At 44.7% G+C, this 25,552-nt stretch overlaps 1 protein-coding gene across 5 annotated transcripts in view; it reads right to left on the bottom strand.

Annotated features, from left to right (window-relative positions):
- The window catches only part of CLASP1 (cytoplasmic linker associated protein 1), a 267,208-nt gene that overhangs the window by 18,615 nt on the left and 223,041 nt on the right, over positions 1–25,552 (bottom strand). For all 5 annotated transcript variants that reach the window (XM_081143238.1, XM_081143235.1, XM_081143239.1 and 2 more), the window contains 5 exons: positions 24,761–24,867; positions 16,048–16,198; positions 10,968–11,214; positions 8,421–8,611; positions 6,667–6,795 (listed from right to left, as the gene is read on the bottom strand). In XM_081143238.1, the coding sequence (XP_080999364.1) occupies positions 6,667–6,795; positions 8,421–8,611; positions 10,968–11,214; positions 16,048–16,198; positions 24,761–24,867 (825 nt within the window). The remainder of the gene's footprint in view (positions 1–6,666; positions 6,796–8,420; positions 8,612–10,967; positions 11,215–16,047; positions 16,199–24,760; positions 24,868–25,552) is intronic.

Raw genomic sequence — 25,552 nt, forward strand, 5'->3', positions numbered from 1 at the left:
AAAGTAAACATGGCAACAGAAAGGAGGGAGGGCGAGACTGTGTGTAGACAAGGTGGCCAGAGAGGCAAGGATTTAGAAAGAGGGCGGGGCGTATGCACGAGAGACAGCGGATTAAGTAGACTTTTGAGTCATAATCCACCTTGAAGCTACCACAATTGTTCCAATTCTGTTGATTTTGCTACAGTCTGGTTAGAAACATAGGAATTCTTCCTTTTCTAAGTTAGTGAAATAACAATGTCTAGCTCAGAATAGCATAATTTCCTTATCCAACTTTAAAGAAAATGAGATCATTACTCAGAATACTGATGCATGTTTGCTTAAAGATAAGGTTTCTTTTAGAGCACAGAACTTGTCCAAGTCTGGATGGCAGGTTTTAAGTTCACAAAGTTTGATCTGCCCTGTCACAGACACATCAGAATAAGTGGCTCAATAAAAATAAATAATCAAGTAAATGCTCAGAAACGATCATCAGAATCGAAGAACTCTTCCCTGGGGGTACATACACCTGGTTTAGCTCTGTGATCACTTGGGAGCTAAGGAAATGTTTGGCGCCACCTCCTGGGAAAAGCTGGAAAGACCTTATAAAAATAGGATTGACATGAGTTTCCTGCAAACTGCGTCTTTGGTAAAAGACAGGCTCTGCTATAAATTCTGGGATTCAAGGTGCAGTGTCCACGTGGCCTGAACCTAGCATGTGAGTCCTCACTGAACCAGGCACAGTATCCAGTGGGAGGAGGGAGAAAGAAAAGCTCCAGGTTCAAAGGCTGGAGATCAGAGTTTGGGCCTGGTTCTGTCATATAGGGATCTCAGGGAAAATTTCTTTACTTTCTAGACCTCAGTTCCCTCATCAGTAAAATGCAGGGGTGAATCTGAATGAAGAATTTTTACATTATTTTGGATTTCAAAGCCTTATCTTCTACCCCTACTTGATTGCACTCTCCCTTGACGCACACACAAACATTTCAGGAGGCCGATTCTGAATGAGACAGTCTGAACCACACAGCCGTCACGCCGTGTCTGCAAAAGCAAACTCAGGGCAACAGTATCTACCATTTTCAAATGTGCAAAGGCTCTTAGGTGGGAGACTTACTATGTTTTACCCCCCAAGGATCTGAATTAGGGCCCACAGGGGAAACAATACTGAGGAGTCAGAGGGGCTGGGAGCCCAGAAGGTGGCTGCGTCCCAGTCCTGGAGGCTCCTCCTTTGCGCCTCCACACCCATCTCTAAACACTCACCGTCTTCCAGCCTGAAGGTGTAGGTAGTGAGAGACTCGGCCGGTGCAGGAGTCCAAAGTAAAAGTTGTGTTTACACTGGGTTTTTACACTTAATCTTAATCTTAGATACATTTAGAGAAATGCAGTTCTACCTGCTTTGTGTAAAATTCAGACATTCTCCTCGAACCAGTCTACGCAACGGAAGAGGGTAAAAGACAGTGCCCTTGGCTTTCACAGTGTCAGCCACCAAACCCCCTTAACTTTAATGTCAGGGCCGCCTTGTGGGCACAGTGCACCCCTGCTCCCCAAGTCACTGGCATGCACACGCATTTCAGAGACGCAGGGAGCTTCTGGGTTTGCCCACAATCACAGCCAGGGAGATCGGTCACAAAAGTAGGATGTTGCCCAGGTCTTCAAACTCCAAACTCCAAGATTCTGACATTAAGTTATGGCCTCTGGACTGCTTTCTACATGAACTGTTTCTCTCGATAAGATGCTCTTTCTGAAGCTATAGGAGCCAAAGGGCAAGAGTCACATCTGGTTCCAAGGAGGGTCAGCTCATCAGAGCACTCCCCAGAAAGGAGGAAGCACCCCCTTGCCCTGACAAACAGCGGGCTGCAGCTGTGGCCATCAGAACTGGGCCCTGTGCCAGTCACTTCACAACCACCCTGTGGAGTGGAAACGGCACCTCCAGTCTTGGTTCCACAACACCCCCAGCACACCTTCCAAGCCCAGCTGGCAGCCTTAGTACGCTGTGCCTAGGCTCCCCGCAGAGTCCTCTTCTTCCCTCCTCCCCCTCCCTGGTCCTAACGCAGCTGCACTCCCCCCCTCCCCCCCACTTCACTCGGAACCACGTCAAAGCCTTTCAACTCTCCTTGAAGACTAGGGCATTTCTCCCCAGCCCCGCTCCATCCCCCTGCCTCCAATAATAACACATTCACCACAGTTTGTGTTAATAGAGCCAAACTATGGGCTCAGCAGCTTTGAACCCTTATATGAATATATAGATTTCTGGTTTTTTCTTTTTGTAAAAAAGTAATAACTTACAAGGGAAATGGTCTTCTGGCCACATCTCAAGATTGGGCTCATGAAAAACTGGAGATTCATAGATTCATAATTTATGAAGGTTTAGGCGTGTTACTCAATAGCAAGTTCTATTATCTTGAAGCTAGATCAGACACAAGTAATAGTCTAGTCTACTCCCTGGGCTAACAGGTAAGAAAAACCAAGGTCCAGAGACATAGTTTCTCCAAATTCACACAATGCATTCTCCAGAGCCACTGACCCCGTGGCTGCAAGATTATCTCGAGAGGCTCCTGAGGGCCACTCTGAGCACAGGGGTCTGGTTAAAACATGGCTGGATAGTGGTTTTAACTGGTATTTGGAGCAGCAAATCAGCTCACTAAAATACCTTCTGACCACGCTTTTCTCTGGCCACGGTATTTGCCAAAAGAACTGCGTGAGACACACCAAGCTCACTGGGTGAAGCAGAAGCCAGAACACTGGTCCCTGAAAAGTTCTCTTTCATTTTAAAAATAATTTTGGTCCAGTATTTTTTTTTTTAATTCCTTCAAGTCATAAAGCATAAAATTAACTAGAAATGATTTAAAATAATCCCCCCCGGAAATTTAACAGTGGCTGTTTTATATTTCCCTAAAAATGAACTTCCCAAACAAGACACATCACCTGGGGCTAGGGTCGATGATTCACACACGGAGACTCCAGCGCAGGGACGTAAAGGATGGTGACGTTTTCCTGTTAATAGGCTGTGTAATCAGAATATACTAATGACCAAACAGTCTCAATTATAGATTCTTTTTAAGAATTGGAGCTGGTGCTCTTTTCGAGTCTGTATTCAAGACACAATGACTGGGAGCAACACCCTCTCTTACACTAAATGAGTATAAAGCGATTAGTAATTAGCATATCAACTATTTAGCAAGACCTTAGTCTTCTGGAAGGATTAGGATGTCTGATGACAGTCTGTGTGTGTCTAGCAGTGTGTGTGCAGCACAGTACATTTCCACGTCACTGTCTTCACTTCTCACAACAGTCTTGTTCACACAGGGTGTATGGAGAAGATGGAAACAAACAACAGAGCTGGAGGGGCAGAAGCCAGACTCAAAGTGAGGCTTGCTACCTCGACTAGTGACTCACACTGACCCGAGAATCTCATTCGCAGTGTGAGTTCTTTTATTAAATCCTCTCTAATCAACGAAGGCGAGACTCTGCACCATTCCTAACGAACAGATTACAAACTGAGATGAGAAGAGTTAAAATTATTTTGTGAAACAGAAAATGGGCTAAAGATTTTAAAAGGTCACTATCTACACTACTGTAAACCACAATAACTTCATTAAGGAGGCACTGAAATGCTAAAGCACATTTTATTTACTAAAAAGATAAAAACAAGGGCTTGGAGAACTGAAAGAGACTTACTTCTTCAAATAGGAAATACGAAAACACGTCCAAGCTGGCAAACACCACCTTTTAAAAGAAAAACTCGAACTGGCATCCAAATCCTCTATCTTGCTTACTATAAAATGTATATGTTAGCTTAGGATGCATGATGCCTGAGACAGATTTAGTGCCTGGTACATTTCCAATATTTGAAAAATATGGTGTTCTGCACGCACAACTCCTTTGACAAGATCCTGAGAAAACAGACCATGGCTCCTAAGACGATAAGCCATTTGATGTTGGCTTTGCCTTATATCGTCTTCCATAAGGGATTTTATGACCAATTTCAATTTTTAGAAACTGCATTTCAAAAGCTGCCCTTCACTGCCACAGACCCACAGGAAGAACAACAGTGTGCACCATGGCGTGCCACCACCACCGTGGGCAAGGGAGGCCATGGGTGCCGAGGTCGCCCAGGGCAGCCCTGTGCCAGCCTCCCGGTCTTGTGCTCCCCTCTTCTGCTGAAGGCTGGGTCCTGTCTGGGAGTCCAAACCAACTAGCATCTTATGAGAGGGAAGTCCCAGGGTGACACACCCTGAAGTACTCATTAGACAGGAAAACAGACTGCCTCTCTATGGCTCATATAATAACTGGGTCTAGACATATTTTGGACCCTTTCCAATAAATGTTCAAATAATGTTTGAATAAATGTTTGAATGTAATTATGAGAAAGTACGACTAGAGGAATATTGGTATAATATCATATCATGGCCACAACACAAACTATTTTGCCCTAAAAAACAAAAACAAGGAAAAGATTGGTTAAAATAAGAGAAAGCCTAGAAGAATTTTAAAGGAAAAGAAAAAGAAAAACCACCATACCTAACACCTACATATATAGGTGCCCAAGTGACGAGCTTCTGGCAAAGCGAGAGCCAAGTTTCATAAGGGAAACATCAAGGGCAACCAAGTCAAGGTGAGTCTGAAAGTATGCAAAGCAGGAGGCCTGCCAACACAGGGCTCCTTCCAGAACACAGTGTTTCCTCTACCTGCCTTATCAGGTCATCAGCAACAGCAGCGTGGAGACCCCTGGGTTATAGGAATTATATGGCAACTGAGTGCTCCTAAATGGACTTTAAGCAACAGGTATTTCCTGCTTCTGTCCCTCAGGCAATTTAAAGAACTTCACACCTAAGAACTTTCCTAAATTTCTCATTTTGTAGAAAAAAATAATAAGATTCCTCAAGAAAACAGTAAACAGCAAATGGATTACTTAATTCTGTTAACTTGTACTTCTAAGGGTCCACCATCAGTTTCAAAGTTGAAGATCAGGACGCCCACTTTAAAGACAGGTACAGCCCCAGCCAGTATTGCTCAGTGGTTAGAGCATTTGGCCCACAGACTGAAGGGTCCTGGGTTTGATTCCGGTCAAGGGCACATACCTAGGTTGCAGGCTTGATCCCCGGCCTCAGTTGAGGTGCGTGCGGGAGGCAACCAATCAATGTGTCTCTCTCACACTGATATTTCTCTCTCTCCCTTTCCCTTCTACTCTCTCTGAGAAGCAATGGAAAAAATATCCTCGGGTGACGATTAAAAAACAAAGACAGACATGTTTCAGGGGGTAGCCAGTGTGCCAGACAATGCAGATGGCTTAGTTTCACATTCGACCTAAGTCCTCCAATGTGAAACAATTGACCTCATATATGCAAAAGAGCACCAATTTTATTTTGTTTTTGTTTTGTTCATGTATTTTCATTAAAAAGTTATTGCGATTTAAAAAATAAACAGAAAAAGAAAAAACAAAGTCAGCACAAGTCAGTTTCCTCTTAAAAAGACACACCACCTGGTTCTTATCTTGGTTCTGCCAGTATTCGCCATGTATTACCTGACAAATTATGGTACCTCCTGAGATCCTCTTTCCTCACCCAGGAATAATTTTGTTGACTATATTAGTTTATCTGGTCCTCACATTTTTTTTTAATTCTCACCCAAGGATATGTTAATTGATTTGAGAGAGAGAGAGAAACATCAATCAGCTGCCTCACATACACACCCCAACTGGGGATCCAACCTGCAACCTTTTGGTATACAGGACGATGCTCCAACTAACTGACCACCTGGCCAGGGCTGGTCCTTACATTTTTAAAAATATATCTTTATTGATTTCAGAGAGAAAGGGGGAGGGAGAGAGAGAGACACATCAATGATGAGAGAGTCACTGATCGGCTGCAGCCCGCAACCTGGGCATGTGCCCTGACCGGGAATCGAACCCTGATCGCCTGGATCCTAGGTCAATGCTCAACCGCTGGGCCATGCCCGGCTGGGCACATTTTTTTAAAATATATCCTTCTGCTCTCTGACAGGCATCTGAGGTGCCAGGAACCAAGGACACAGTTTGCTAGCATTGCAAATGTTTAGGAGCTGGTAGAAGATGTATGGCATAGCCAAAGAGAAACACATTGCAAGGGGAAGAAGGGAAGGAAGACTGACCGAATAGAGTACCTCCTGTTGTTAAGTGCTGGGCCAGGAACCGTCCCTGGCTGCCTTATTTAATTATCACGAGAAACTTGGTGATAATACCCATCTCTATTTTATACATAAGGAAACTGAGACTCAGAGGTGAAATAAGTTCTCCAAGGTTCTGGAGCAAGGACTTGTCTGGGACTTGTTCTAGGATGTCTGTATCTTCAAAACCAACTCAATCTCCAACATCACAATGCCAGATGCTGAACACAAGGAGGAAATGAAAGGCCTTCCTTTTGACCAAAGCAATGGGAACTACAGACATGGGAAACCCCCCAGGAACAGGCCCAGCCCACTGTGCACATGGAAAGGGAGTTGGGAACCCACCAAGTGGCACTCACCCTTGAACTGCACTGCCGCTCAGGCACCATAGCAGCCTGGGATTTCACCCTACATACAGCATGTGCTGAGCTCAAAGGAAGGGACTCCTTTTTTGAAGGCGTACAGTGACTGACACTCCTCTCTTCCCACACAACCAACTGTACCCTAGACTCGTCTCAGCATTCCCGGGCCTCTGGCCTGGCTCACCTCTTTGTGGGAGTCTTTATGGGCTTCCAGAGTCTTCATGATCGTCAGCTCGGCGTAGTTTTTGAATCTTGCTGGCTGGTTTCTCAGAATTTCCCGTAAAACTCTCAATGCCAGTGCTCGAATGGAATACTGGGCACAGGAGGAAAAGGAGACATCAGCACACCACACAGTGCTTTACCACATGCACCAGTTGGCAGGGTCTAAGAGAACCGAGCACCCAGCTCTGGGCTTCCCAGCACCCGCAGGTGCCTCCACACAATTACACTGCTGACCTGACAGGGGCTCCCTGACAGCCAGCTCCATGAGGGCAGGCCTGTGCCCGTGGTGACATTCCCAGCACCCAGCACCTAAGAAGGACCTAATGAAGGTTTCTCAATGAGCCAAATGAAGACCAAATGAGGACAATGTATCTCTGGGGGATTTCCAGATTTCCTGAGGCTTAAACCACCCTTTGTCAGATGTACGAAAGGATAGGTAAAAAGCACCTGAAAAAAGCAACTGCATGACCTGTAAGGCTGTGAACCCTCCAAGGACAGCTGGAGGCCTGTCATTATTCCAGGTCTGCTGCCTGATGAGATCATGGGGGAGGGGATTTGTATAGGCCTTGAGTTGCCTAAGGACCTTGAGGCCCAAGTCATGTGTCTGGAGGAAAGCCATTCCAAACAGACCCCTAATCTCAATGAAAGAGAATGGAGTTTACACCAAACACAGCCAGAAAGTACATCCTGATTCTTTGTCACTCATCTGTACAATTCACAGAACAACACTCCATCCAGCACCCTCCACATGGTATCATTTTATCTCCCGGCCACAAAGCCCAACCACAGAGAAGTGCCTCAGAAGCCAATACTTTAAGAAAAGTTAACACAGACCTTTTATCACCATTCTTCTAGCTTTACTCAGCCCTCTACTATACCAAACCACTAATCCTAAGCATCAGAAAGCAATGGGGTCACCATGATATCCACCACTCTCCTGCTCACCTGTCTTCCATTCGAGTCACCCCACCATGACCCGGGTCATGACCCAGGCTCTGTCCAATTTCCGCCCAGTCCTGCCAGTGGAGCTCTTCAGCACATTCAGGCTACTTTCATTTCTGCTGGCCCACACAAGGCCCAACGTGGAGGGGTGCGGTTTACTTCAGCAACCCCTACATCATGCCCGTCTCCGTAGATGAAACCAGCTTCATGGAGCAAGGGGGCAGGGCTCTGACTGGACCCTCCCTCCTTTAAGAGCTATACAGCAAATGCCTAGTTTGCAAACTACATTTAAATGTCACAGTGTGAAAAGGGCCTTTTATTTTAAAAATAACAATAGAAAATAATAGACAATTATATCAATCCATGGTTCCTGAACCCGTTGTTTGACCATTAGGGTTAGTGAAACTGTGACATACGCTGGGGTGAACCAAGACAAAATTTGGTGGAATGCAGCAAAGGAACTTCTCTGTTTCTCAATTAAACATGAAACAAAGCTCATGGTAAAAAATGACATTTTAAGAAATTTTGTGTTAAAGTGACCTGATATAGGAACAAGTTTCCCTCAACAACTACAAAGCCAATTACAAAAACATGCATATAAACTAGGCTGGGGCCTGTCTGCAAAAACACAACCTTACTACCTGGTGCTCGGAACACAGTTCAAACATGTTTTGATGTAAACAGGAAGCACAGTACCAAGCAAAGCTGAAGCCCAACCCCACAGGACACAACCCATCCCATGGGAAAGGGATGCACGAACACACGGCTCCTCACATCTTTGTCGCCGAGGGTCTCCAGGAGAAGTAGCAGGATGGTCTTGAAGTGCTCCTCCCAGACGCCCAGGCTGTCCTCCCGGGTGATCTTGAGCAGCTCCAGCAGGGCACCTTTCCGCTCTTCCACGCGCTCGTTGTGGTTGGACAGCTCTTTCAGAAGGTCAGCCACCAAATCCGAATGGTCAATGGGCACTTGAGGGACACAAAAGACAGACGTCACTGTGCAAGGCCGCTGGCTGCAAGTGCTGCCTCAGTGATGCGGCCAGCCTCCCACTGCCCTCCAGTCTCTTCCCAGCATGCCTTCCACCTCGATCTGCGGCCCGGGCCTCACTCTACACCCTTGGCAGGTCATCCCACCAATTGAATCATGAAAACAGAGGTGTGAGAACAGGTATCAAGGACTGACATTCAATGTCTCTACCCTGCCTTACCATCTTCTCCCCCTTCTATTTCCCCTGCTGTTTCATTGATCGATTCAGACAAGAGAAGAAACCTCCCAAAGCCCCTCCTCGACTGCCTTCTTTATCCAAACCCTATCTCCACTGCGACAGTCCTGTCAGGCCCTGCCACTGAACAGCCTCTTACTAAGATCACACCCATGGAAGTACACACTTTCCTCAAGGCACTGCTTACAGTCCCGTCTGACCAACATCCATTTCCTCTCGGAACGTCTGGAGTTTGGGAACCAGCACAGAAATAACCACCAGCCAAGGGAGACTGTACAGCTTCCCGAGATCTCTTAGTGTCATTACTTGCAAGGACTCGAGCCCTGGTTTATGTGGCAGAAGAGATCTTTCTCTGCATGTTCTTTTGAGAGACCTCAACTCTGAACTCACTTTAAACAGAAAGGATGGAGAAACAAGTGAGATAAATCATCAGGAACTGCTTCACTTGCATTAGCACATTGTCTTAGATTCTGAAATTGGGGACAAACTCAGAAGAAAGTATGAAATGTTAAAAAACTATCATTCTCCCCCTACTATCCCTTTTACTTCAAGTCTTTTATTATACAGCTGCTGAGTAAATAACAACTAACATCCTAATCTCTGTTCCATCGTCAACAAGACCCAGAAGTGGGTAAGTGAAATGATGCTCCAATTCTATGAGCAACAAAAGGCAACAGCTCAGTGCTCCAGAAGGTGCCAGCCCCAGCCGACAGTGCTACAGCCTACTGCCCGGCTACAGGCCTGTGGGGATGCACTGCGCTGCCACCCGCCAGCAACGAGCAATTGACAGCCGTGGCCTATGCTTCCCCCACTCGACGCCCACGCACACCCGGAGGCCGTCTCCCCCACGTCAGCACGCGCCCGCCGGCCCCACAGACAGAGCGCAGCCTCCGGCCTTCCGCGCCCTCTGCACCCGCATGTGCCTTGTGAATCTGTTCCCCGGACAGGCCCTGAGCTCTCTGTGCCAGGGACTGTCTCATTCACCTCCCTGTCCCTGGCAAGACACACGCTTTACGACGCACAGCAGGCACTCAGTGAATGCTAATTGTTTAGAGTTCTAATTTAATTTTTCATTCAAAGTTTAAAAACAAACAAAACAACAGGCTTGGAAACAAAACAGATATATGTACGCTTTAAAAAAAAAAGACCACTAAGTTGGGTCAGCGTTAGCTCAAGCAGTTCCTTTGTCATGGCAGACAGCTAAAATGACCACAAAGTTGAAATAAACCAAAATGTGTACATAACAATGAGGTAAAAAACCAAATAATTAAGTTCCAAATAAAAATATCATCATACCAAAATATACTTCCTCACTTTTTCCTCAGTAATGGACATGGGTCTTTAACAGAGTCAGATAAAAGCCAGGCTAGTTCTATTCCATACTGAGTACGTTACACTCGGGGCATGTAACTTAACCTTTCTGAACCTTGGTTTCCTAATCTGTGGAATGGAACAGTAGTTGCTACGTCTACTAGACAGTGTGTAAAACACAAGGGCAGCAATGAGCGTGGCAATGCAAGTGCCAGTGCACATCCCAGCCCATCTCCCAGCTGCAGGCAGCCAACGCCAAGCAGTTCCGGTTCTAGGACAGCGGGTGGAGAGAGGAGCAAGCTCCAGTGGTGCTTCAGACCTGACCCCAAGCCCACTGGCCCAGCAGAGCTGCCTCACACTCTTGAGCCGGGTGCCAGGACTGCCTGAGCCTTCGCTCCCCACCTCGCTAACTCCTACTCCCCTATTCTCATGTCCACTCAGGCCCTGGTTCCTGGTGATGCCCTCCCTGGTGGGTACAGTCAGTCTCCTTCACTGCAGCTGTCACAGCTGCAATCTGAGGTCACCTGTGCACCTGTCCACTTCCTGACTGCTGCTGAGATGAGACTGGAAGCTTCTGGAGGGCAGGGACTGTGCATCCTTTTGCTCAGTTTTGCCTTCCATGCCCAAGCACATGGCAGGAGCTCAACATGGAGCTGCTGAACAAAGGACAATTGAACAGACCCCACATTTCCATTTCCATTTGACCAGCATGCTGAGAGTTGGTCTGACAAGAGGGGAAGCCCATGGAAGAAACTTCTGGATGGGGGACAATCAAACAAAGACAGACAAACCATCTCGAAGCTGCTCCATGTCATCGTCAAATACGGCCTCCTTCAGGGCTGTCTTGTCATAGGTATTGATGGTATCCGAGTAGGGGTACAGATTGTAGTCTCGCACCCGTGGCCCAGGGAAGGCGCGCGGAGGCTGGGTGTTGAGGAGGGAGGTCTTGTTATCCAGAGCTGTTCTGCCTCCTTCCACCACATCACTGCCTCCCCGGCCCTCGGTGGCCGGGGATGCAACTCCACCATCCCGGGATACCTGGAACACAAAACACCATCAGTTCCTTTTTAGGACTTTTAACAAACTTGTCTTTAAATTTTCAGAAGTATTAAAAGAGTCAGAGATTTCTCACTTGAAATCTGGCCACGAACAAAAGAACAGTTGTTAGAATTTCAATTTGTAAATATCTAATTCATAAACTACTTTAAAGGGAACTGAATATGCTTATATTTTCATTAACTTACAGGTAAAATCCATTTTACTTTGTATGTGTGATTAACTTTACTCAAACATTTTTTTGAGAGATTAGTAACATGAAATTCTGGGAAGTCCTTTGAGAACAAAGCCTGCACACCTGATCCCCACTCTTAGAAATCTCCTGCCAACACTGTAGCCTATCACTTTCTTTACAAACACCAGGGTTTTCTCACCGGAGCCCCGACACAACACCAGCTTGCGCCAATACCGTCACAAGATCTAGCGCAGTCCAACTGTCCGAGAAGTCCTTATATCTAGTTCACCATGCCGTGAGCCAAACCATGGCTAATAATCTCTAACAATGGAGGACTCAGTATCCCCTCCAGATCACTGCTCCTGTGGATGTTTCTGACTCTCAGAGCTGGTCTTTATGTTGGGCTAAAGAACAGGTAGTTACAATTTTCTGAAAAATCTTTTTTCTAATATATTCTGAACCTATCCCTTGTGTCATGCTCCTGACTGCCTTCGCTCTCAGGGGTCCTTTCTCCTGAGCACAATGGCCCTCTGGCACCCTTTGCAGGGTGGCACTGGAATAAGAGCAAGTACCGCTGACTGCTGGGAACAAAGCAAAACTGTCCTCCTCATCTCAGACATGCGACTAAAAAACGAGTAAAAACATTTTCAGGCAGCCAGATTGCACTGGTGCTTATGCATTTGTTTTTTATAAATTGTGGTATAATACACACATCACTTTAATCCCTTAATTCCAAGTGTACAATTCAGTGACATTAAATCCATTCACAATGTTGCATAACCATTACCACTATGTTAGATTTTGGACAAAATTTTTCATTTTCCCTAACTAAAACTCTGTATCCATTATATAACAGCCCCGCCCCTCCCAGCCCTGTAACCACTGTTCTACTTTCCATCTCTATGAATGTGACCACTCCAGTGCCACATTCCACTGCCATGTGAATATTCCACTGCACCTACACATCATATTTTAAAAATCCATTTATCTGTTGATAGCTCCTGGGTTGCTCCACCTTTTGGTTATTATGAATAATGCTCCTATGAACAATGGCATAGAAACATGTGTTCAAGTCTCTCCTTTCAACTTTTTTGGATTTATATCTAGTGAAATTGCTAGAATGCATTTGGTTAACAACCCCCCCAAAAAAGATTGTATACTAATATAATTACAATTACTAATATAAAATACATGCATGGATATGAACAAAATGACTTAACAGGGACGATAATTCATGGATGATTTTAATTTTTTTCTCTTTGTAATTCTTCTAAAAATAAAGCATTGTTATAATGAAAAAAAATCATTTATAAAGGGGGAGTTTTAAAGATTAAAGACATTTAAAATATAAAGCTAAACTATCCTAATCCTAATCACTTTTAACAGAAAAATCTTACTTTTTAAACTTCGCTTATCCCCCGTCCTTGTCTACACGCAGATTTTACAGCACACACTACCATGTTTTGTTTTCCTCATAACATAAGCATGCCCCTCATAAATAAAGGTTTATAACCATAATGTTTAATCACACCACTATTTCTACTTGTGTTTTAATAAGATTTACTGAACTATTCCCCTTCTACTGATTCGTTAGTTTTGGCCATTATAGATAATGCTAAAATAAACTACTCTGTGAAAGTAATTATCTTCTTTCCTTTTGCTGAGTTTGTTAAGTTAGACTATTAAAGTATATGAAACTAAAGTCACTTCTGCTAAATATAACTTCGCTAAGCTCCACACGATAGCACCAACTTGCCATGCCGCCAACGACACCAGTCCCTCCAACACCAGTCCCTCACAGCCTTTCTGGCATTAAGTATTGTAACGTCTACTTGAAACAAAGCAGAACAATCTAGAAGTAAAACGGACCTCAGCACAGGTCCTGTTGTGCCCCTGTAACTAGTCCTAAGGATGGACTGTCCCGCAGCGTTCCATGCTCTCCTCTCTGCCTCCGCGAACCGTCTTCTCTGGCTCTGACGTCCACCCTGTGCACTTCCACCTCATTAGACCGGTCAAGCTCACGAGGAAGGAGGCCGGCTCCTGAGGCTCACATTCAACAGTTTTATATCTACCTCAGCCTCTTAGTTAAAAATCTGGTAATGAGGGGCCAAGACACTGAGTTTTAAACCTCAACTCTGATTTTCACTCCCCCTCTTACGCTTCCACCTCGGAGGCACACCCTCCAGCAGGAACAGCCCCATCTCTACAACATTAGGTGTGAAAGTTGTGCTCAATTCTCGTTCTAGCCTTGCAGCTCTCACATTCCAGTCCTTCCCCTCTCCCCACCCCTGACAGAGCTGAGGCTTCTTGAACCAGGCTGTTTACTTTCTCACTACCATGCTTCATTCCTTCCAACTCTCATCAGAGTATTTTTATGCTTTAAAAAGTTGCAAACACTTAAATGTTCCAAAGCAGGGTACTGAGGATGGCTATGGTATAACCATATGAATTACCATCCAGCCACAGAAATTCACATGGAAGAGCAATGACAGGGAAAGTGCTCACATCCTGTGCTAGACAGGACACACACTATGTCACTTTTACTTTAAAAACACTCTGCATACACCCAAAACATATTAACACATAAAGGAATAGAAAAATACACAGTAAAACGTTAACGTTCATGATCTCTAGAGATGGTGATTTCTTCCCTTTTTGCATTTTCCAAATATTCTATGTTGGCTATATATTACATTTGTAATTGGGAAGGGGAATGCCTCAGACACTCACCTTCTCCCAGAGCCTCCACTGTTCCCGGCAGGACTTCCGTTCGCTAATCAGAGCCTTCCCCCCGCCCCACCAGTTGCTTTGGAAAGCTTTTCCACTTTCCTCACCGCAGCCGAGTCCCCGGCCTCTTTCCACTGACTGCCCAGAGAAGGTGGGAGCTGTCATAGGGAACCCCCTCATCTTCCTGCTCCCAAACAAAACCTGCTCACCCTCCTTCCTGACTCAGGCCAATTCCTCCACCAGCGCCCAAGGCCCATCCTGCCCACGTCCTTGGACCTGTGTCCACCAATCATCCACTCCCCTCCCTTGCAGTCAGCCTTTTCCTCTCCCCTGGCCCCATCAGCACTCAAGCAGGCGAGTCTCTCCCATGTGAAGCCCCTGAACACCTGCACCTCTCCTGTCTGTTACTTGAGCCACACTTCAACCCTCTGTAACCTGTTTCCACTCTCAATTCTGCTCTGAACTCTGCTCACAAAATCCAAGGGGCTCCTGGAAGAAACTAAATTTGTAAAGTGTAGACTGTGACTATGTGTAAAATTTACTTAAGGAGAATAGGAAAGTGTAAGCAGTGGGCCCATTCTCAAAGAAAAGGTCTTGGCTCTATAGCAAAACACTGCGAGTTTTATGTATTTTAGGTTAACACAGAATTTTAATGTAAATAGTAAATTTAAAAAATCCAATGGAGCCCCTTCTCTCCATAACTGACCTGATGTGATCATGACCACACGCAGCTTGAACCGCCTGGCTAGAGCCTTCTTCCTGAAAGTGTCCCCTTGTTTCTGTGACACCATACTTTCTGGATCTCCCCATCCTCTTTACAGCTTTACTTCCAACTTTATTCTTCTGTCTTTTTCTTAGTGTCGATGCTCCTTTGGATTTTACCTTTACCTGGTTGATTTCACTCACTTTTCTTTAGTTATCACCAAGCAACTAGGTAATCAAGTCTCTATCTCCAGCCTAATTCACAGCCTAAACTTCAGACAGGTATATCCAGAGGCTAATGGATATGTCTGCTTGGATACCACAGGCCTTGCAAGTCACATATATTCAAAAATGAATTTATTACTGTCCAAAGGGGTTACCATATACTCTTTTCCTCTTCCTATGACATTTTCTCGTTGAATTGCACCAGCACCTACTCAATAGTCCGTCAGACTTGTAACTCATCTATTTCTGCTTTCCCCCACTCAATCCAAATTCCTTGGAATTCTCCATCTGAGTGACAGCAATCTTTCTAAAACTTAATGTGACCATGTCACTTCCCTGGTTAAAAACCCTTCAAAGACTCTCCAGTGTCCCCAGTGTAGAGTCAAGACACTGCCTGAAAATCCCCCTGGGTGAGACCTTCCTAAGCCCATCTCTATAGCTTCTTCTCCAAGCCTCCCCCAAGACACAGCATGCTCTTTCGTTCCACTTCAGCAACCCCCAGGGGCTCCTACAACGTCCACTCCCATCTCTCACTTTTTCACACCTGCTCTAACACTCTCCTCCTCAACCTTCATGCTTCAAGTCAGAGGATGAGTCATCTCTTCTGCAGATCCATCCTGGGCACCAGGACTGGCCATGTTGGGTCTTGGTGCTGAGCCCCAGCCACCCACCACACCACAATCTCCTGCTTATTTGCCTGCCTCTGCCTGAGACTAGGGCTCCCAGATAGCCATGCTGGTAACGGATTCAGGCTATTTTTATCACATCATGGGAACAAAAATATGTCCAGCGCAACAAAAGGCATTTAACATCCTTCACAAAGACAACAAGGGTAACTCAAAATTGCCTTGGGCCTCTAAAAGGAATACTCTCATAGAGGCTAAAAATAACGATGAAGTTCAGCAATGACAGTGGTCAGTGTTCAGAGGAATCATTAATTATCACTTAATCGATATACAGTTCTCAATTAGCCTGGAGATACTTACAATATCACAGTCCTTCTTGCCATCTCGTTTAATTGGCTCATTCAGATCCTCTTGGCTTCGAAAACTAAATTTTTCAATGGCTTCTGTGACTCCACGCAAAGAGCTATAGATTTCTTCAGAGTTCAGGTTCTCTGTATCATAGTCCAGCATGCTAAAGATCAAAATATTTTCTTTCTTAAACTGAGGCATATGCAGAGAATTGATATATGTGCATACATTTCTTCCAATAATTTATGTAGAAAGGTATTATAGTTTTGTTTCTTTAGGAGATTTGGAATGAAAAGAAGACATCTTTTATCAGAGCACCACTGCTGGACAAGTACACATCCTCCTTGTCAAACCTGGTCCTACACACACCACACCAGCACTCAGAACCAGTGGGGAACAATGACCAATAACCACGAAAATGCAGGAACTCAGAGTGGGGACTGGTGACTGAGAATGCGTGAGGTAATCAAAGTGAAAAAGCAACTTTCGTATCTTGAAGATGAAAAAAAGTAGTTTGGTTGTTAACTGGTCTCAAATGTACAAACTTAAATTAAGAGGACTGAGCACTTCAAAATAAAACTAGTATTACAAATTTCAGAGGAGCAAAGACATCACAAAGTTGGGTTATGCTCACCAGTATCAAAAACGTAAATAAAATCCTGTGTTAAAAAACTAAAAAACCAACCCTGTAACTCAAAGTCAGCTCCACCTTACCAATGGGCTCCTGAGAGTCTAACTCTGTCATCTAACCTAGGAGCTTGCTGGGAATATCAAACCTGTAGAGATGCTTGTACCTGGAGTTTTATAATAAAAACCGATCTTATAAAGATGAGTCAGATTCTAGGAAGATGTCTAAAAGCACTTCAAAAAGCCAGAAATATTTGTCCCTTAAGGGACAATGTGATGCCAACTGCTATCCTTTTAAAAGATTTAGCATAGTTAAAATGAAATGAAGCAAAAATCCTCAACAGCCTTTGGTGTAATGCAGTGTGTCAACAAGTGGCCTTTAGGTGTCTGACGAATGCACAGAAATAGAAGATCCTAAGAACAAAAACCATCAACTGCCCCTCACAAAAAATATTAAAAAAAACATGGATAAATACACGAGTATAAAGAAAGCAGAACATGAAGCAACAATCAGCAAAGGGCAAGTCAAAACTGTAACTCAGTTTAGATGTCACTTATTTAAAAAAAAATCCAGGAAGAGAATAGGTAAGTTGATCTAATGCAGCCTGCAGAAAATCTTGAGCTAGGGACGCTTAAAGTACCCCTGGCTGTATATAAGGAAGCACTCAGCATTACTAAGGACAGCAACCTCTCTGTTCCTCTAGAGAGAAATCACTGAAGTTAAAAACCACTGGCAGGAGCCCTTCCTAAGGACAACACAATCAATCCTGTATATTCTCACAAGGAACGTTTCCTATCACTTAAAAACAAATAACATTTACTAAGCCCCTCCCCTGTCTTTTGTTTTTTTAAAGGCTTGGGTGGGGGAGGAAGATGAGAATTGGGCAGTTCTCATCTCACTAGGAGTAGGTAGGTTGGCCTGAGGCTGCAACAATCCAAGTGTTTTCTAAGGCCAGTCAGGTTCTGCTGGGGCACAAGATTGAACTCACCCTTAGAGATGGAAGCTATCTACCTAAAATTGCAAAACCTGCCCAAGATAGAACTCACTTTTCTGATGAAAGAAAATGCACACCCCAACTGTACTTGAACAGTTCACAAAACTACACACCAACTCAGCAACTGGCTCTGGCGTCAAAAAGGAACAAACAGATGAAATTCCATGGATACACTGACAGGAGGTGGGATAGAAAATGTGAACAGAATTCACTAAGTCCACCCCTTCTAAGTTCCCAAGGTTCTCCATCTATGAGGAATGTCCCTTTAATGTGACGAAGCCCCCTGCCCCCCATCCCCCAGCACCACGACCACTTATGTAGGAGCAAAAGCATTTATACATCTGGCCAGTACACGGTTTTTAATATATAAAGACTGAGTATGGCTCAAACAAAAAATATGTATACGAGATGTAAAAAGATGTCTTAAAAAACTTGGAATAAAACAACCAAAACTAATAACATGGCCCATGCAAAATGAAGGAAAAGTGATGCGATGGACAAAGGAAGCCCAGCAGGACGTCCCGCTTTTTAAGGGATGTCACAATATTATTTTCCATGTCGCTTCAGACGATGTTAGCTTTCCCAGAATTCATCTCATTTTTCTTAATCTGAACCTTAAACCATTTCATTTCACGTAACTTTAGCATTATAGTAGTCTCTTTTTAAAATAAGAAAATAAAGGATTCTGCCAGTGAATGTTCCTCCTTCTTACTTTCGATTAATAAAGCAACTCAGACTCCAATTTAGGCGCGCATGTGCATGACCAAATCCCAGCTGTGGTGCCGCTTCTCTTAGACTCGTGGCTTGAGGTCTGGAAGCGGCTCCTTGGCAGGAAGCAAAAACTGTGAGCTCCAGGTGAGACAGACCCTTGTTTTCCTCTGACAGGAATGGTGCTACTTTCTTTGCTATTTTATGCTTTGGCTTGATGTCTTTTTTCAAATACAACCTATGAGTCCTCATTTCATACAGAAAAAGGAAACTCCCATGAATGCTGTCATCAGGGAACTGCAGACACTGTGGTCCCAACAAGCCCCACGATGAGACGTGCAGAAGCTTCACTCAGAAAAGACCCCGGCCCGTCGCCTGTCCCACACTCAGCTCAGAGACAACTCTAGGGCGTCATCCTTCAGGGTAAAGGCCAGGCCCTGGTCACCTGTACACACTGTGATTAAAGCCCAGAAAGGTCTCCTTAGGATCTTTTAGATTAGGAAGAGATGCTCCATCGGCCAACAGTCACTGACCTAAGGCCAGGCAGTCAGTCACCCAACACTGAAGCAGAGTAAAGCTCTGGACTGCCCTGCTCTGAGGGGTTCCTACGACAGGCAAGGAGGTGCATGAGGTCAGGTCTCCAAGAAAACAGAAACTGCCTCCTTAGACGGTCTTTGTTATTTTGTAGGGAAAAGATTCTAGGGTACCGAAAAAGGATAACTGTTCTTGTTATGAAATAAATACGGTTTTGGCACAAAGAGACAGAGATTTACTTAGTTTTATGTAAGCAAGGTTTTCTAAATGTAAAATCTCTAGTCATCTCTCTTTCCCACCAACGGTTACCAGAAGTTATAGGCATTGTTGAGCACCAGCTGACTGCTGTGAGCATGTGTGGGAGATGGCTCTGGGAGCAGGGTATCCTCTGGAGGGCAGTCCTGCTGGCTGGCTGGGAAGGCCAGCTGAGGGTGAAGCTAGAGCCCATCAGGGCACACAGTCAGTATATTGGGAGATGGTTAATAAACTGATCTTATACCTTGAGGCCTAATTAATCTTTCTTAAGAAAAAGGAAGTGTAGCAAGTGCTTTATTAACACAGAGGACAGCAGTGACACCCCATTGTGAGTGTGCCCTTGTCCTAACCTTGCGTGTCTACGTCGTACAGGATTCTCTGCATACTTCAGAAGTTACTTTTAGAGCTGTAGGTTTCAAAAGAAGGATGTTGTTAAAACATTCAGCTGACCTGTTTACTATGTACAGCCGCGCTGTGTTGACGACACAAAAGCAGGAATGTGAATCTTCTGTGCCAAAGCTCCCTGCAGCGCTCAGAAGTGCTTCCCGCTTACCTAACCTATCAGAGGGCACAAGCTCATCAGACAAAACACAGCATTGGCTCCCATAACTGCACCTTTCAGGGGAGGGACTCTCTGGTCTCTGAACCTTTATAAAAAGTGCCTACGAGCTGCCCAGGCGGACCTAGGATCCAGGAGATCTCGGTTCCATTCCCAGTCGGGGCACATGCCTGGGTTGAAGGCTCAATCCCCAGTGGGGGGTGTTCGGGGGGCAGCTGATCAATGATGACTCTCTCATCATTGATGTTTCTGCCTCTCTCCCTCTCCCTTCCTCTCTCTGAAATCAGTACAGATATATTTAAAAAAAAACAAAAAATGCCTAAGAGACCCTCCAGCTTTCTGTAGGAACATGTGACCCTTGCTCTGTATCACAGATTTACCATCTGAAGGAAGCCCCACCCCTTCTTCCAGATTCATTAGCATTGTCACATTAACCCAGGGGTTTGTGAGGATACCAACACCTCTTCTGCCTGGAGGCAGGGCTCCTTCACTGCGATGTAAATAATGTCCTTCCCTTCTGGATCTGTTTCCTGAGACTATCACAGGTGACAGGACATTAAAAAAGTTATCAGTCCACACAATCACTAGCAGGACTGAGAGCTGCAGGTATAGTTTGACTTGCTTCTTAGTGGGAATGCCTTGTACACCTGAGAAGACTGCTAAGGAAACCACACTGTTGTCTGCCTTGACTTCATGCACTGCCTGGGAGCCTTCTGGGGACTAGGGGCTGAGCACCACACTGGGCTGGAAGGCTTGCCATAGGAGACACTGATGAAATGGTCCTCTGTCCTTGTGATATGGTAGGAACCATACTAGTGAGGTTCGACAAAGATCACACACCTGCTCACACTTCTCACCAAGGCTCTCCTCCTGCTAGTCTAAGCCAAAGCAGGGACCACAATGGAGGCAATGGAGGCAGCTGAGAGGCTTTCCAAAAGACTGAGACGACCTTGGAAACGCAATAATATTGTGACACCTCAGACAAGTTTAACAGGTAGCTTGTTACCTGGGAGAGTAAGAGCGCCTGAGAGTCTTGTGGGAGGGAGCGGTGGGGATGGAGTTGGGCTGAGAAAAGGGAGGTGGGTGCTTCGATAGCCCATCGGCACTCCAACCCCATAACCGACTGCAGTGATCAGAAGAGGAGAATCAGAGAGAGAAGCAAAAAAAGGCAAAGGGGAAGGGAGGAGGAAGGGGGGAGGAGGAAGCTATATTCTAAGTGTCTTAGAGCCTCCCCTTTCCTTGGCAAAGTTCCCTCAAAATTCATTGGAGCAAAATTAATACTTCACCATACAGAGAAAAAGAACACGTTCTGCTTTACAATTTGGTCCTTAATAAGACTGTTTAATCCTTTCCCTCTCAATCATGCATTTACATTTTTAAATCACGTGAGATTCCGAGTGCAAGTGTAAAGCGTGTGCACCTACATTGGGAAGGACATTACAGGCACTTAAAAAGTATATGGACGCTCAGTTTCAGATAATGCAATCAATTATTTTAGAAAGAACCAAAGAAGAAATTATGGGCCTTAATTCAAATGGGACCAAAGGGACTATAGCAGGAAGACTCAGAGAACATGACCAGAGGCTGGGATTCAATCAGATGGGAGCTCTGAGGCTGCCATAGCCATTTCCTTCTGAAAGAGGTGCATCGCCACTAGAAGACTAGGGCACCAGCTCTCAGCTGGCCAGTTCAGAGAGAGGGGAGCCAAAATTGAATTCCTCTGCTCGTATCACCTAATACGAAAATTATAATTCATCTGAGAACACAAATGTTCCTCTGCACTTCACAGATGTCACTAAGTAACCTGGGCTTGCAAGAGGCCCCCCCAGAGAGTTCTAACAACTGCTACAATTGGGGAGAACCAGGGACACTTGGGAAAGGGGTGAGCCAGACGGGCTGGAAATGTGACATGAGGCCTGGGTGGAGTCTGGTATCAGAGACAGTCCCTGCACAGCAGTACTGCCTGCGGCTGGCCTTCCTCGCAGCTCTCAGAGCAGTAGGTACGAAGCTTATCTCCACCTGAGGACAGTTATGGCACCATTTTGTAAGGAAAATAAAGTGTGGAGATGAGAGTCACTGTGGCATTAAAGGGCCTAAAAACAGTCTCTAAGTCACACACTGGGTGGGGGGAGGATGACTATCGCGGCTGGAGCTCCGCTACCAGGCAGAGGGTGAAGTGGGTCCTTACTCCTCCCGCGAGGGGCCGTCTCCACTGAGCCTGCCGTGATTCTATGGATGGCCTTGGCCCTCCGGTGGGGGACACAGGAAACCCACCCAGAGTGGCCTCTGCCTGCCAGGGGCAACAGGTCACCCAGTCAGTGCCCCTCTGCTCCACGACACGCCTGACAAGCCCCAGAGGGAGGATGGCCACACACTTTCTTTTCTTCAAGGAAGTGGTTTCATGTAATTTCTAAAGGCCTCGTAACTCTGTTTGTCATTCAACATAAATCCTACTGGGTAAAAGTGTTCAATGATGGAAAACTGCAGTCCTAAGACTCCTCTCCAAATACTCAGCAGTGTTTGTTTACTAGCTGCGTATAAGCAGTAATTCCTCCCTCACCCAGAAATAACGGAATGTTTCACAAAGCTTAACCTGCAGCTATGGCTTATCTAGTACTATTGGCTTAATAAAAGTGACTTCTTCAGTAGTGATTTCTTAAAAAACTACCAAAGTAGATTTTCTCATCATTTTAGAATATTTCCTTCCATGATCCAAGTATAGAATTTTTGGATAAAAAAATAGTCCTATAACCAGTAATAACTTCTCCCCTTAAGAATGAAAAGCTACTATCATATATGGTTGACTCAAAAGAATGCAGGTTGCAGAAAATAAGCGTTTCAAGAGCATTGCACCAGAAAGCAGCTGAGGTCCTACACGGGAGAACTGGTTATACCTCCCCAGAGGTCGGTAGCCTAATCCATTCTCCTATTTAGGGAGAACTGGTTATACCTCCCCAGAGGTCGGTAGCCTAATCCATTCTCCTATTTAGTGCAAGAGTTCCTTTCTCTTATAACTTTCCTGGTAGGAAGTATGTAGCCTATTTGAATATTTCCAGATATGATGCTGTGAGGCAGTTTTTTCTACTTTGGGACAGCTTTAGTTGAGAAAGTCATTTCTCCTATGAGTATAAACTTGGCCAAGGCCATCTGGCTAGTTAAGCAGTGACTAGGGAACATTGTTTTTAAAAAGAAAGAAACTACACAACTAAATAATTCCCTAAAGAATTTTTTGAGAAAAAATATTTAGGCCACATTTGGATGTTTTAACATAGAAAATAAATCTCTTCATTTCTTCCACTAACCTGCAAACCCTAACAGTCAACATTAAAGTCAGGCCAATTAAGAATAAAAAATAAATTAAAATTTTTAATAATTTGTGGATCCCTGAGATGAATACTTAGACAATTCTTAGTTCTGATGAATTATGGTGGCAGCTCCCAACAATCTTTTACTTAGACTATTAGCACATTTAATAAAATACTAAATTTGAGTTTTACTTTTTGCTTATTACCTAAAGAATGTGCCCTTTGCATAACAAAATAATTAAAACTTAGGATTTGTTATTATGAAAGAACAGATTTCCCATTAATATAGCAAAGTATCACTTTGAGACAAAAGCAACAATTTACAGAGAACCAAAGTTTTCCCTAAAGTTCTCCCCACCAAGACAGAGACCTCTGTGACTTTACTGTCAGCACTGACCCCTGAAGACAGTCATACACTTTAGATACAGACATAGATGTTAACATTAAAAACAATCTGCGGCTAAGCCTAAGTCACACTTGGGGAAAGTCAGACATATTTTCATTAGTTTCCAGTCTCAAATGTCTAATGAGAGTAGCTTGCTCAGTCATGACAACAGACCAGGTTTAGAGATGTAACATCATACTTTAATCTACTTATTGTGTGTGTGTGGGGGGGGGGGGAGGGGTGGCTTAGGCTTAGGGTGATTAAACCTAAGGCAATAAAGACAGTAGGATACTGTAAGTCTACAAAGTATTTTGTTTCACCAAGAGAAAAATACAAATTTGATGTATCCCAAAACATTTATATGATAAACTGAAGAACTGAAGAAGAGAGGAGTATGGGAGACTTTGATCATTTAAAAATCAAAATTTAAAGGCACTCATGTTTTGATTACCTTCCTACTGAAGAGGTAATCCTTAAAGGGAAAATGGCACACTTGTGGTATTTTCTTATAATTTTAAGATCTTGATGTCAGCAACCTTAAGACACAGTCCCTTGATTCTCCTTGTCCGTGATCCCAAAGATCTGGGCTTCTTGTAGACACCACCACCTATGACAGCATAGACCCTTGCAGGTCCGGGCACTGGCTCCTACCTAGGAAGTCTGGCCTAGAGACTCACTTCTCTGAGAGGAGGCCATGGGGGCCTCCAACACATGCCAGGAGGCCGCTAAAGCTACCGTGCAGAGACTGCTGTAGACTCTGGCCAGGTAGCGCAGGGGTCACTCATGATCTCAAGGTAGAGCACTTTCTCTTCTTCAGGCACTGCCTCAGACTCTGTAAGGCCGACGTTCACATGAGTCTGAAAATGCTGATCCAAATTCAGTCCTTAGGATCTCACTCCCTCCTCCAGAGCAGCATTCGGCTTTCAAAGTGAGCCCTCAATGATAGCAACTATGCCTGGGATGGCCACTAAGCTGGAAAACTACCCCAGACTATGGGTGGATAGGCTCTAAGGACTAAACACTGTCTCCAAGTGCTCCACCACTTAGGGAACTGGTGATGAGTTTCCAGTGATTTCTATGTGTAGCGGAACTAAATGTAACTTTTCAGTTTCAAAATCTTTAAGGTACTGGAAAGTGTTTAGAGCTAGAAGAATCTCAGAGAACATTCAGCACAAACCACTCGTTTCCCTGTAGAAGTTAGCCACTCTGCCCAAGATAATTCTGTTAGGATTTGACTGAGGACTAGAATCCTGGCCCCCACACGCTTTTTGGTATTAAGCTTGGTCAAAAATATAAAAATAGGCTAGACAGACATTGGGGTGTTTCAGTTTCTTCACGTCTGTTGAACCTGCATTACCTTGGAGACAGGCCCCCATGGGAACAGTTGGTGGGTGAGGTCAGGGGGCTGGTCCTGCTGCTGGTGTGTCGGGAGGGAGTCCGGCCAATTGTATTGCTCGGAGAGCCCTGGGTGAAGGCAGAATAAGCATCATTACTCCAGGGCTAATACAGAATATGGTCCACTTTTCCCTTGGCCTTTTAACCCAAATGTAAATACATGGGCAGAATTTGTACAATTGCATGGCCAATTTTAAGTGCACATTAAACCAACAATGGATGACTTTCACATAGACATTCCTGAAGTTGGATAACCGATGTCAGTTGTGCTAGAGTAATAGATATAACTGACCATTTACATCTTGACGGTATAAAACTCAACAAATAAATGACTAAATATAAAAATTTAACTGACTGAATAACCTAACTTAAGAAAATGGCCATACTGCTCTGGCTGGTGTGGTTCAGCTGGTTGAGCATCACCTTGTGCACTGAAAGGGGCCAGTGCGATCCCTGGTCAGGGCACAAGCCCGGGTTAGAGGCTCAATCTCCAGTAGCAGATGCGTAGGAGACAGCTGAGCAATGTTTCGCTTTCACATCAATCGTTCTCTCTCTCTTTCTCTCTCCTTCTCCCTCTCCCTTCTCCCTCTTTCTCTCTCTCTAAAAATCAATATAAAAATCTTTCAGAGAAAAAATGAAATGGCCATATTTAAATAGCAGGTCCATTTATTCATTCATTGGGAATATGGCAAGATTAAACCTGGTCTCCCACCCTTGAGACGTCCGCAATCTATTAAAAGAGAGTAAGCAAGCT

This window comes from Miniopterus schreibersii, assembly GCF_964146895.1.
Source record: "Miniopterus schreibersii genome assembly, chromosome: 7".
Taxonomy (NCBI): Eukaryota; Metazoa; Chordata; class Mammalia; order Chiroptera; family Miniopteridae; genus Miniopterus; species Miniopterus schreibersii.